Source organism: Cyrtonyx montezumae, unplaced genomic scaffold (genome assembly GCF_038088225.1).
Source record: "Cyrtonyx montezumae isolate F1298 unplaced genomic scaffold, pur_monq_1.0 scaffold_3, whole genome shotgun sequence".
NCBI lineage: Eukaryota > Metazoa > Chordata > Aves > Galliformes > Odontophoridae > Cyrtonyx > Cyrtonyx montezumae.
Genome location: NW_027072034.1, coordinates 48,026,825 through 48,041,343, shown reverse-complemented (window position 1 = coordinate 48,041,343; position 14,519 = coordinate 48,026,825). Strand labels below are relative to the sequence as shown.

Here is a 14,519-nt window from a genome sequence, read left to right as displayed (position 1 = left end):
GTGATTGCAACCATAATGAGAAGCGATCAGTGCAACTTTCAATACAGACACCATTAACATTCAGCTAAAATCTATTTGCAGTAGTTTCCCAAAAGCAGGAGTAAAGCGAAATAGCTCCCTAAGGAAATATGGAGAGAAATTTTGCTCAACTGTATTTTTCCAATATTCACTGAAAATGGTGAGAGCCAATAAGCATACAGATATTTCATAATTATTTAAAACTAAAAAAAAAAAAAGTTATCCATTGTAAGAAGCTAAAGTATACCCATATGTGAACTTTTTTTTGCTTTTTTGGCTGGAAAAAAAAAAGTATTGTGATGACTCCTTGTGTATATCTTACTTTCAGTGTGCAAACATCCCCAATGAAATCTGAGACTACAAATCAGGCTTTTAAAGAACATGCCTTCTGTAATTATCCTGTGGAATTGAGATCTATTTTTCTACTATATCCTTTCAGGAATACTTAGTTCATTCACTTAATCCATTTCAGCACACCTACTCGTCTCCCTTTGGGGGGAGACAAGTCACACTGGGCATAATACAGTATTCGGAAAACAAAACAGGGAATGTCTAATAAATGGAAAAAAAATGTGTTTTTTAGTGGTGATGTTTTGTTTTCAAAATATTTTTATTTGGATAGAATGAGATGAGTCAGTGAACTTCTTCGAACACTTATGTTCTCAGACATCACGAGAAAGTCAAGAGGCTTTCGGGCTCTCATGACATTACCTTTGCCACAGGTAAGCGTTCTGACCTGACCAGAATTGCATGGCTGCATTCATGATGAAAGAAAAATGCTACAAAAGGAAACAATACAGCAAAGTTCTAAAAGTTGTTCCTGAATTATTTAATAGCACTATTTAAACTTCTGTTATTTGATAAGCAAAAAATATCCCTCCATACACTGGAAGGCAGTCAAGTATAGTTCACTCATCACAATACTGTAAAGATAAAACTTCCGCGGATTTGTTCTTTCAGATTTCCCACATGCTATTACTCCCAGCTCTGCACTCTCCCCAAGAGAACAGAAGTGACAAACACAAAAAAAGCCAAGGAATCGCCAGGTTCTAGCTCCGAAGGAAACACTCACACGACAAAAGCGTTATCCCATTTTCCCACTTAATTTTCTTTTTTTTTTTTTTTTTTTTGGCTTTGCTTTGATCAAAGCCTGAGGGTGGGTGGGTTGCTTGCTCGCTTCTCCGCGGGTCTCGTGTTTTAAAGGCAGGTTTGTCGGAAAGCACCGAAGTTTCCCTGCCCGCGGCCCGGCTCCGGGCGCTCCGTGACACAGCGCAAAGAGTGTGCGGTGCTGCCACCCAGAGTCCCGGCCGCGCCTAACTCCCAGCTGGGCTCCGAGCCAGGGCGGCAGAGGCGTTCTGGCTTTGCTGCTAGTTTTTATCAGCCTTACGCGAAAGAGATCCTCCCGATCCTGGGAGAAAATGCTTAACGGGAGTACCTTCCCAGCTGCGGTGTGGTACAGTAAGCGAATATACAGGCAGGCAGCTCCCTGCAATCCTCTCCAATGCTCGGTCTCCAACCACATCGTTGAGGCAGCCCCGCTATGCTCACAGCTCTGACTGCAAGTCCTGCCCCAGGAGTTCCGCTTCCCACTGCAGAGGAGGGATCCCTTCTCTCCTGGAGATAGACCTGCAGGTGACAACCACCTCTGCTCCGCAAACTACACAAACCTATGGATAGAGAGGCTGAGTGTCCGTCTACAGAATTGACTACAAGCAGCAAAATTCATGCAGTTTAGAGTTGATTAGTTCATCGCCGTGAGCTTTAGCTTTGCTTAATCTTCATTTCCACCACTCTGCTCTTGCTTCACTGCCTCAGGTGAGGAAAGCAGAAAGAATACAGAACCTCGCACAGCTTCTGTGTGCCACCAGGCAAGTGCAACTGCTGTGTTGTTTTTTTAATCAGGAATGCCCATCTGGGCAGCTACTAACCAGTCATGGAACCTACTAAATTCTTCTAGGAAGAAGAAAAACAGACTCAGTACCACAAGGCAGAGGGAATCCCCTTACAAAAAGGAGTTAACGTGCAGACCCTGAGAGGAGGGAGAAAGTAGCGCTGGGAAGCACTTATAATGACTCAGTGATTTTTAGAGGTCCCTTCCAACCCCTACAACTGTGTGACCCAGGAATGTCCACCAGAAATTAGATAGTCATCCTCTGAAATACCCAAATGCCAAACATCTTACAGAGCACCCACTTGCACATCTGTTCATAAAGCAGCAGCATATGTATTTTTCAGAAGGCCGTGAAACAGCCTAGGACAAAATTCCTTCAGAGCAGCCAGTAGCTTCTGCATTTTACAGGAATGGACATTATGCAGGAGCAGCAACAAAAATCCCAGGGCTGACTGACTGCTTCCATGTTTAGATACTCCTGACACCACGGAAACAACAGAGGATTCCTCTCTGAGATCATGAGTAGTAGCTACATAACAACAACAAAGCTTACTTTAAATATGTTAAGAGAAGTGTTCTGCCAATACAGCTACTTTTATTTAAATCTACGGGTAGCTTCAAGATGATGTAAATGAGGTCTCCAAGTATTGAAAATGATCGGATTTACTGTTATTTTTATCAGATTTCACATTTATCTTCTGAAACCCCAACAATGCTCATCTCATCACTACTTTTCCCTGAGAACTTCAAGAGAATGCAGAAGTATGCTCATGAGTGTCTCATTTTTAGAAACAATGAATTTCCAATCTCTCAAAGGCTAGGCAGGCCCTCTACAGTGTCCGAAAACAAAAGACAATTTTCAGCTTGATTCCACACTGAATGAATGACATTTAAAGAGTTCTCTGCAATTTTTAGGTGTGGTTATTTGCTTTTGTTCTTCAGTGTCTAAAATAGCTTAGTTAAAATAACTTACTTGGAGTACAGACAAGAACAAAGAACTTTTCATCATTTTGCTGTGAGCCAAGTCTTCATAAGTTGAGCTCAATTTTATCTACTTAGACTAACATGATGACTTGTCAATTAAACATTCACCTTGTAAAGAGATACTGTTAAATAAGAAACCAAGAATGCTACAGTCTTTCTCTCCATATGGATGCATACTCCACATATCATGGTAAATCACATCAGAGTGCACGCAAATGAGAACGGAACCACATTTCAGCCTACAGATACAACACCTAGGTTGTATAGCTTTCTTCTTCAAAACAGAAAAATATTTGTTTTGCAAAAGAAGGTAAGAAAAATAACAAGAATTTGGCTGGTTAACAATAAAAATATTACATAAAAAGCCCAACTTAATACAAAGCAATGATGCATCTGTTTGTTTTACTAAACTCAACTCTGGTCGTTGGCACTTTAAACTATTTTCCATCTTCCTGAAACAAACATACTCAACTATCACTCCAATAATGTCAGAAAAAAAAGCAGAAAAGTAACTTCAACTTGCAACAATTGCGTACAACTCTGATTAAGTGCTGCATATAAACACAACGTAGAGCAACTGTTTGGAAGAAGACCTGACTTCACCTTCAAACTGAATTTATGCATTCCCAAGAAAACAAAGTTGGAGATGGAGAAAACGTTTTTAGCATGGTCAAACAGTACATTTCACAACTAGGATTGTAATAGATATACACAGGTTTCCATACTAACAATTGTGGACTATTAATAAACCCTCAGCTGCATGATGCTATTAGCGACTCTAAAAAACATTTTCATCTTTGAAGTTCTATAGCACAAAAAGCAGCATAGGCATCTGCAAACAGCACATGCTATCAATTGGCATACAGGCCTTAAGACCTGGGCACTTAATTTAGGTGCCTGAAAGGAGCTGGTCTTCTATGAAAATTTGAGCTGTTATGAATAAGGAACAACTCTAAATTTGAGCCTAACTCAACAGGAATAACAATCTTTTCAAAATGAAATAAATTACCTTCAGGAATCTAAATCTCTCACCAAAATGATGTGCAAGTTTACCTTGAATTATAGATTTTTAAACCTACATAATACTGTTTGACTTTTTCAGTTTTGCATGGCACGTAGCTGGCTCTGACATCAAGGGAAAGCTGCATACTAAGGCCCTGCCACATAAACAGAATGATCTGTACAGTCAGCCTGCCCATGAGAAGCAGAGCTGACACCTCCCCAAAGCATCAGAGATGCAACACCCAATGCCTCTAAGACACAGCCTCACAACCAAACAGCTACATTTGTGGTCACTGTGCTCATGCTCCCAGAGTAAGAAAAACATCCACACCTTCCCTCCTTACCCCCACCTCTTTTTTTACTTTTTTGAAACTGAGAAGGAAAAAGCTGATTGTTCTTGGGAGATGAGGACCTTTCAAGGCAATCGTTCTTCCTGAGAAGCTGCAAGACAGGAACTTATTTGCATATGTCTTAAATGCAAACCATGAGGCCCACAACAAGCAGAACCATCTCTAAGTAAGGAAGCTACAGAGGTGCCTTGTCCCAGGTAAATGGTCCCAATAAGCAAGACACTGCCTATTAGTTTTAAATGACCAGTTCTTGGACGTTGGCCATCGCTGTATACATAATGGTGAGGTTCAGCTCTTAAAGATTAGCAAGATTAACAGCTTCTTCCATGTCCTTTAGTAACAGTTCTAAAACCTGACAGACTAGGTGTGGGAGATCTCAAAATTTCTGTTTATCAAAGAGATCGTGCTTGTTGGTGAGTCATTTTTAGGGAGGAAACAACACAAAAAAAGGTTACAGGGAAAGCATTATATTTTCAGGGAAAGATGTCTGAACAACGCGTAAAATATTTTTAAACACCTGTACTTCTTTCTAGGTAAAAAGCCTAGGGGATACAGAAGACAATCAGAACTGGGTATAAAAATATCTTTAACATTCAGTTAAAAGCAAAAACAACTCTAACAAGGGCAATTCCCTGTTGCTCATTTTAATATAAACTGCTGATTCCATGGCTCACTGGCATTACTCACATTTTTTCATAGCACCTTTTTTTTGTCTATTTGCCTGAACAATATAAATTAATGAGGACTGTTACTAACATTTTATGTTTCTATTATCTGGTAGGTCAGTTCAAGCAAAAAAAAAATCCTCGATTACACACTACTAAAAATTGTATCCTTTCAATATAATTATGACTGGTTTCTCAAGAGAGTGCTAGAGAGTGCATACTCCAGAGAACTACTTCAGGAGCTTAAAAAAAATCTCAGAAACATGTAATAGTAATTGAATATCATCAGTACTGTCATATGAACATAAAATATTTGCTGTTCTGAAAAAGGATTGTAAGATTTTGTTCACGCTAATAAGCACCTCCTGAAAAATGTTCCTCTGCTGTAGTAATACAAAAACACAATCCAAACTGCTTTCTATAAACTACATAACACATGCCATTGTTCAGTGTAGAAACACAAATTTTTGGAAGCATTTCTGTTATGAAACACATTTAAACTCCTCTCTTTGCCTCTTAATTCCTTGAATAAACTTAAGTTAGAATACTTACCTAACCACGTTGCAATAAGAACAGAATCAATTCCCTCTATAGGTTCACATATTCTAGCAACTACTGGATGTATTTGCTGTGACAAGTAGTACTGAGTATCAACAGTAAGATTGTCTTGCTTTTGCAACTGTTCTGGAGCATATGCTCGCTGGCTGGCACTGAGATTTGATCCATCCTAAGACAAGAGACACATATGAAAGAGTGTGAAAAGTAACACTGACATTCAGTCTGTACAAAGGATTATGCTTCAAATATTATGTATTATTTTAACGAAAAATTGTTACACAATCACTCTTTTGGTTGATTTATTATGCATCCAATACAAATCCAACAGTGGTTAAAAAGAAATTGTGCTGCTGATGCTGGCATCAACTAGCAAGTTCAAGAATGTAAATCCAGCTTGTGTTATTGCAGCCTACACGTGCAAATCAGTAAGAGTAGACAGAGTAAACAGTTCCATCTGTCAATTCTGAAATGCACAATGAAAACACATTGTAACCATCAGCCCAGTTAAAAATATGCAGAGGGCATGCATTTTGGATTCACTTTGTACTGAACTAGCATTATCATTTTGCACAATAAGCAAATTCCAAGTCCTGGATATTACAACTATATCTGTTTTGCTTGGGAATTTAGACTCTTTGATTCTATAAAGAAACAAATAAAATGAATGGTTAGAGAAAGGTCCACCATTCACTGGCACGTGAATTAACAGACAGTGGAGAAGTATCAATTTGAAAGAGGAAAAAATACTGCAAGAAACAAATGGTGATATGCCAAGCCAAAAGAGGAATACCGCTCAGAAGCTTAGAGTATATTCCACTTTTTAGGAGAACACAACTTATGCTATCTGTAGAATCATATGACCTTCACTAGGAAATTATTTTTCACGTGTGTTAAAATTCTAGGGTAGAAATTAAAGCAGTCCTTTAACAAATATTCAGTAATAGAAGCAAACCTTAATGAGGGGGTGGGGGGAATGGACAACTAAAATTTATTTCTTGCTACGTGCAATCCCTTGGTCTTTTTCTTTTCAATAAAATTTACATATTGACACATTACATCTCAATTTTTCAGTTAAGACAAGATACATCCTTCAATAGGGTCAGCAACCATGGACTGAAAACTCATCACTATTAAAGACAGATTGCAAGCCATTGGTCCCTCCTACTCCTTTCAGACAACTTGGTATTCAGAACAAAATTAATTTAGGACTATTCAGCTCATCCAGCTGCTTTGCAAAAATAATTGTAATGCAATTCCTTTAGCTCCCTTCTTTCAACAAGTACATTCTTCTCTTGTATTGTGCCATTGCTCAGCCGTACCAATAGTCCAGCTCTCAGAAGTCTTGGCAGCTTCCTCATGCCAGGCTAAGAACTCTCAATTAAGTAAAAATCAGTATCTTTCAGTTTTTAAAGATAAAGGAGTTGAAATAGTAGGCCAGTGCAGCAGTCACATTGCCAAGCCCATTCATTTTGCATAAGAGATCCTTTGGCCCACGTAATCCAACATATACTTTTTTTTTCTTTTTAAAGCAGATCTGAAGTAGAATATATATTTGTGAGATAATTATACACAAGTCATTCATGCCAGTACTTAGCAACTAAGAGGTGCATGTTTCCTAACATGTTTTAAACATTTAAAACATAGTCATATCAAACATCCAAAACTTAAGTGTGATCCACAACTGTGACTCCAGAACATCTCTGTTCTGTGAAACAGCAAATAGTGTGGTGATACATATTCCACATGTGTCACCTATGTAATTCTGTGTTCCCTCAGCACACACCGTAGGCAGTGCTGCATAACGAAGAATACCAACTGCTTCCAGTCTTCACCAGCAGAATTCAGCCTGATGCCCTTTAAAGGGACATGGCCACAGCAAACTACTTTCAGGACACAGTGTTTCAGAACAAAGTGCTAAATATTAAGCCGATGCTCTAACACATGGTATGATGACTAACACTGTACTGATATTAAATGAAACTAAAAGAAAGCTTACTGAATTTTATTGTAACAACTGTATTTCCTAGGACAAGCAAAATCTACCAGCAGGCAGCGAAGATGACAAGGAAAGAAAGCTGACTCACTCAAGATTCATTTAGCAGAAAGCAGCCTCAGAGTAACGCCACAACAGTTTCCTACAGAACTTCATCAAGTGAACCAGCAGAGAGAAAGAAACTATGTTTTCTGAAGTGAAAGCCACTGCTGACAATAAAGAACTTCAAATAAAAAGCAAATCCTATACGTTCTCCAACTAGTTCTATAGGACTCTGAACAAGCTTTCATCAAAAAAAGTCTCTGCCTTCTATCATAGGTTTTATACCCTCTGAGGTTTTTATTTTTCTGGAGTTTATAGTCTAGGTCAGAGTAATGAAAACACTGTGGAGAAATGGCTGGAAAGGAACAGTCAAGTCAACAATAATGAGAGAGGAATGGGTTAAAAGATAAACATGCTTTCCACTGTGGTGTGAGTTATGCTTCACAGAGAAGGCTGCTGTAATCTGTTCCCACTTGCATGTAGAAAGGAGAGTGGCACATTCCTCCCGTTGAACCACACACGCAAACACACTTATGCCATGTTCACAATGGTATTTTTGAACATCTTCCAGTCAGCAGCTTGATTTCAGAGTAAAGGAATGTGACTAAATGTCAGACTAGACTCTTTGAAGAGTCACAGTATATGCAATGCAGTGTATGTACGTACATATATATACACACACAAGCATTTTTAAGGACTTGCTTGGTAGTACTTTGGGGAGTGCAAGGAGCTAGTGATTGAACTCTATTCTGTACCAATTTACATCCTCTTTGCAGAAAAAAGAGTATCACATTGAATCAGCAAAACAAAACAGTAGCATGACAAAGTTGGAGAATAAAATAATTCCCTAACCAATGGGAAAGTTTAATAAAATTTGTGAAGATGTATTAAACACATATTTGACACCAATACAGTGTCATATTTAGATAGTGCACCCAAATATTTTGCAAAGCTCAAAAAAAAATCATCACTGTAAAAAACTGGAAAATATGTCATAGTGCAAGATACACAAAGACAAGCAACCACTTCACTGTTTCAGCTGTCACTAAGATGATGTCATCTTCTGAAGTTTTAAAAGCATTTCCAAAATAAATGCCCGAAAACAGAAGGCTCTTCAAAGTCCCCAGCCTAACCAACAGTTATTGAATCTGGCACTACCTCTACAAATTGAAAAGACACAGGCTGAGACCAGAATGATGATTATAATAATTAACCACCAAAGAGCTTTTGAAAAATGACAGGTTCTTCACCACCAGAACTTTTTTTCTCCTTAGAACAAATATATGATATTTTCTTTAAAATTAATGTATTAATATTAATTATTAACAGAAATTAAGCCATTGAAATTTTATAATCCACTACATGGAGATGGCCAGATGAACTGAATTAAGCATTAAGATTTTTTTTTAAAAAGCAATACAAAATAAGACAAATAAAACCAAATTTAGTACAGAAAACATTTTTTTTCCAGGAGTTGGTTTCCCTTGACATCTCTGAAAATGATATCTAGTATTTAGCTATAAATAATGACATTTTTACCTGACAAATGATATATGACACTGTATCTCCTGCCTTCACCTTTCGGCCTCCTTGAGAGTTTATCCACATGGCAACGTGCACATGTGGTAAGCTTTTTTTGTCAGGATAATCCTGTGGATCTTTTGTCAATGCCTAAGAGATCAAAGAAGGAAACAAAAACATAACTGTAAGGGAAGTATTTTACTGCAGTGATGGACAACTCAGAACTTTAAGAGACAAGATTATGTAGCAGCTATATTCACTCATCTACTGTTCACTAGGACATTTGCAACACACACACACACACACAGAAGATGTAAAAATTGCAGTACAAGTGTTTTCCAGGCATTAAGCTTTAGGTACTAGTCTTCCATACTTTTAAAATGTTGTTATTTATAAAACGAGAGGATGCTTTATTACTGTCCAGAAAGACATTGTAGTGGAAATATTGTTGTCCAAAACAGAGATATAATGGAATTGTGTTAAAAATAAACTAGGTGAAAGCATTACACAAAATAGAAAAATATCAGGCCTTGATCACGTTTTCAATCTACAGAGCTGAAATGGGTGGAAATGAAAAGATCCACATCAGAATTCTTCATTAGACCTACCTATCCACCCCTGTTATTCCATAGTATCACAAACATCAGAAACACTTTTAGCACAAGTCAGTATCAAGAACAGTAAAGCTTTGCTGGGACACAAAAGAGCTGTGACTTCATTTACCTTATTTATTTCAAACTGATTTACTGGGATCTGACCATTGATCACATTTTCTCCAATTTCTATGAGCCGCCTTTGAATATTTTCCACAATTACATCTCGGGGCTGATCAGAAAGAATCTGACCGATTACATAGCTGCAAAAACAGTTCAGAAGTAAGGAAAAGCTTAAAATACACAAAACAAAACCATTGCAATAAACGAGTTCCTCCCTTCCCACGGGTTACCTCTACAAGTTCAAGAACCTGAGGATGAAGTCTGATGCAAAATTTATAGAAATTTACCAGGACATGTCCTGTCTTATTTATTCACTTATTTACTAAAAGAAAATTACTGTAAATAATTCCACTGTTAAGCTGTCAAGTCCAATTAGTTTCTGTTTTCTGTTCCCATTGTATTTTGGCATTTATTATTCTTTACCAGGTATCCACAACAGGCAAAGAGGGGGCTGGAGAGAAGAGAACTTACAAAGTTGAAGTAAGCAAAGTCTTGCCTATTTCTGTATGTGGTTGGAGGATCTGCCAGCTGCAGAAGAGTTAGTCACTAAAGAACACTCTCAAACATTTGTATAGCTTTAATTACTAATACATTCCTAACTTGGAAAAATTTGCTTCTATTATGATGCATCTTTTCTTAGAAAATGCAAGTCTTAAGAACACTAAGCAAGTGTGGCGTATTTTTACAAATGTAAAAAAGTATTCATTTTTGGCTACATTTCGACCACAATTTATTTAAATTTTCAAGACACAGTACGCAATGTAAGTTGAGTCAGTCCCCTCATGACCACCTCTTCATCCACTGTAGTTTTTTGTTAAAAGTATTATCTCCACTGAAGTTAAGCACAAGAATAATTCATAAATCATCAATCCATTATCCATCGTTAATGAAGTGTCAGAAGAATCTCATTTGTAAAGTGGAAGAGTCTTTGGTGAAGAGATCTCTCTTGCACTTTCCAGATTGCACACAATACATTTACAGCTTTAGAGGATGCTGAGAGAGCTGACCACCAGTATACTTAACCGTTTTTGAAAAATCTGAACCCGTGCCTCCAAAGAATGATAGCACCCTACCATTTTCACAAGACTCCAGTTGTGGATATTAAACTACATATGTAAAACTGCAGCAAATCAAATGCAGTTTCCATGAAAGTTATAAAAGCAGGTAGTAGAACTACAGACATTTGGACTTGGCACAAGCATAATCAGTTACTGCTGCCAAAATGTAATGTTTACCACTTCCTACAAAAATTCTGTGAAGACACCCTGACACTGATGTGAGCTACCAGACTACAGAGTTCAGGAAATAGTAAGAAGATACCAAATATTTATGAAGCATATACTTCTTAAACAGCAAAAACACAACATCGCAAACTCACTTTCCAGTTTCTTTTGCAAGATCACACCAGTCTCTTCGGACTATATCCAACCCTTTCAGTTCTTGTTTAGTTACATATTTCCCATCCCCTGTTGGTTCCACGGTAAGGGCAGCATATTTCTTCTTCTTTAACAGTAGCAAAGACTTGAAGACTCCATCAATATCAATCTCTAGCAATTTATACAGCTTGTTCACTTCACTTTTGATCTGTGAATGTACCAACATTAAAACCAAACGTAACACCTTAGTAACTGTGAACAAATTTAACTTTCATGAAGACAAGTATCATTTTAAAGATAAAAACAACGCTGCACGCCGTGTGTTCACATACATGTTTTAAGGACTTAATACATGTTTTTAGAACTAGTTGTGAAATCAATTAAATTAGAATTAGTTGCAGAACTAACCATGAAATTAAGTATACAGCAGCAACAACTATTAGAAGTTAAGGTTCAGCTATTAGCTTCCTAAGGAGTTACAGCTTGCTATATCCACCTCCCTAAAAAAACTAAACAGTGTAAGGAAGCACAGGACAGAACATGAACCTGCAAGTAACAGACTCTGGCTCTGTTTCTTAAGGCAGCTACTCTTCCTCTCAACTAAATTACACAGAGTAGGAACAGATAGAAGACTGTCACTTAGAACACTTTATGAAAAGAAATTTAAGAAGAAAAGGAGTCCTCACCTTGTTCCCCAGCTTGAATACCTCATCCAAATTGGTGCTGTTAGTGTTTATCATAATGGAATCCGTGTCTCCATAAATCACTTCAAGGTTCATCTAAATGAAACACATTCCTTTGAAAATCAAATCGATTTTAATTTTTTGAAGTCTCCTCATTTTCAAGACTCCAAGAGATCCCTGTCCATATATTATTGCTTAAATACTAAAAAGCACAAAAACTTTCACTGCCAAGTCTGTACATTTCATTATGACACATTTGAATTCAAGGAGACAAATGAAATCTAAACCACTGTCATGCTAGAAACAAATCACCATTCAGTTGCATACATAATATTATTAAATAATCAACTGAACATTTCTACCCTTGAGAAACAAGAAGAACTCTAATCGAAAGTATGTTTAGACTGTAGGGACAAAAGTTAATTTAGATTCAAAAAGGCTGCAGGACATGTTCATACTATTCAGATAAGACATTTAGTCAATGGGTTTGAAGTATATCCAATAATATTATAGTATCCAATTTCATTTGTGCTCATCACAATATTGTTGCAAAAAAAGTCACTCTGCAGTACAAACGAACAAGCCCCCCCACACACACAAAAAAAAAAAAACACCAAAAAACATCATAAAAGTTTGGAGGTGCTTTACTCCAATAGAAACATTGATTAATAGATACAGGAATTATCAACACTATGGTACTGTCCAGATTTGGCTTTTGTTCTTTCATATTTTTTTCAAAATGTGCACATGGTTTAACATCCCCATTTCACACTCCCATTTTTTACTTCTGCTCTAATTCAGTCACTGGTGTTGGTCCCCCCAAGGCCAGCAGATCTTCCAGAGGGCCAAGTTTTCCTTCTGGATAACGATCTAGCCACTGTAATTCAAAATTGTTTTAACTCTCAAGTTCAACTACTGAACAATTACAGCTGGAGATGAATACAAACACCTATTTTATTTCATTTCTCTTTGACTGACTCTCTGCCATTTCTATCACTTTCTCTCTGATCTCTGTAAAAAACGTCCCACTCACAGAAGACTGTAGCCAAAAAACAACCCGACTTCTTATAATCAAGAGTGACTGTGGGATAACAGAGCAAATTCTGGACAAAATGAATCACAGGAAATGCACCTGAGGTGCACACAAAAGACACAGCAAGGAAGAAGGTGAAAAGAAAGACTGTCACTACCAGTAAATGTCACCAAAATATGGTTAGATGCACTCAATGACATAGTATTAGATTGAAAAGTGAGAACCTGATGACTTCATTGGTGAAGAATCAATGCAGCTGTAAAAACCACAGCATGGTTATGTCCACATTAAGCTCTGTAGTCAGAAAAACACCCTGTGATAGAGTTTAAAGGATGCCAAAAAATAAACCATAATAAAACACTAGAACGCATAATGTAACAGGTCTATGAGTAAACTCTAATTAGCACTGTTGCTAATTTGTTTGAAACAGTTGCACACAGGCTTCAAGCAGGGACTAGATCATATCTGTGGTAGGAAAAGAAAAAAGCTATAATCCATTAGGAAGGATTACATTTGTAAACTAGGCATCCTAAGATGTGATTTCAGGTCTATTTGGGTTACAGTTCTCTTGGAATAAAAAAAATTCACCAGGTGTGCTCTTTAAGGGTTGTTGTTTAATGAAAATGCTCAGCATTACCTTTTGCACCATCTCCTTGGTATGCATCAAAATCTGAAATGAAAAAAATAATCAAAGATTAGCGTATGATATAATTACAAGCTAACGTGTGCAAACATATTCATTAGGTTGCTAATTCCAAATGCTCTCACCTTTCAAAACAAAGCAAACCACCTCTCTCCTGGCAACACACAGTCACCTCGATACTCCTATTACATGACTAAATTCTCATCTGACCTTGTATTAATGCTATTATTAACTCCCCTAAAACAAGATTAAAACAAATCTCAAAATTGCATGTGCATACGTATTCTATAATACAAAAAAAAAAAAAAACAACAAAAAAACCAACACAACCCACGACTGAATGAAATGCTCAAGTAAAATGTCATCAGGAGGAGCCAGAATTAACGTTCTTATTAATTTTCTTTCAATAACTTAGGTTGGTCGTCTTCCGCATGTTTCATCACATCTCTTGATATCGTTGAGGTTTTTTTCCCCAAAATGTCCTAACTATATGTACTCTAAAGGTTCATTTCCTTCCAGTGATCTAAAAATAGATAACGGAAAAAGCAAACTTCTTGGGGAAACCAGAACTGAGATAAGAAGCTGGGATGCAGAAGTTAAATGCGTGATATTTAGGAGGAAGTTTTTCACTCAGTGGGTGGTGACACACAGGCTCAGGTTGCCCAGAGAGGTTGTAGATGACCCATCCCTGGAGGCATTCAAGGCAAGGCTGGATGTGGCTCTGGGCAGCCTGCTCTAGTGGTTGGTGATCCCACCCACAGCAGGGGGGATGAAACTAGATGATCTCTGAGGTCCTTTAAACCCAGGCCATTCTGTGATTCTGTGTTTCTATGAAATCACTGGACAAACCTGTGTACTAACCAGGGTTGGCTCCTCAAATGCCCTGAATTTAAAAATAGCTATAGAGAGACCTCATACAAGTAGGCTGCTGTCTCAATATCTAATAATCATCAGGGAGGTAGAAGCAAAAAGACATTCCTGTAGCACAGATAAAACCAAGTAAAATCAGCAACATGAAAATTGTATCTGCAGCAGCAAGGGCTT

General features: G+C 37.5%; 1 protein-coding gene across 1 annotated transcript in view; it reads right to left on the bottom strand.

Annotated features, from left to right (window-relative positions):
• The window catches only part of POLA1 (DNA polymerase alpha 1, catalytic subunit), a 187,095-nt gene that overhangs the window by 103,045 nt on the left and 69,531 nt on the right, over nucleotides 1-14,519 (bottom strand). The window contains 6 exon segments of the mRNA XM_065741504.1: nucleotides 5,463-5,637; nucleotides 9,043-9,174; nucleotides 9,748-9,880; nucleotides 11,119-11,324; nucleotides 11,803-11,895; nucleotides 13,470-13,502. Of these exon segments, the coding sequence (XP_065597576.1) occupies nucleotides 5,463-5,637; nucleotides 9,043-9,174; nucleotides 9,748-9,880; nucleotides 11,119-11,324; nucleotides 11,803-11,895; nucleotides 13,470-13,502 (772 nt within the window).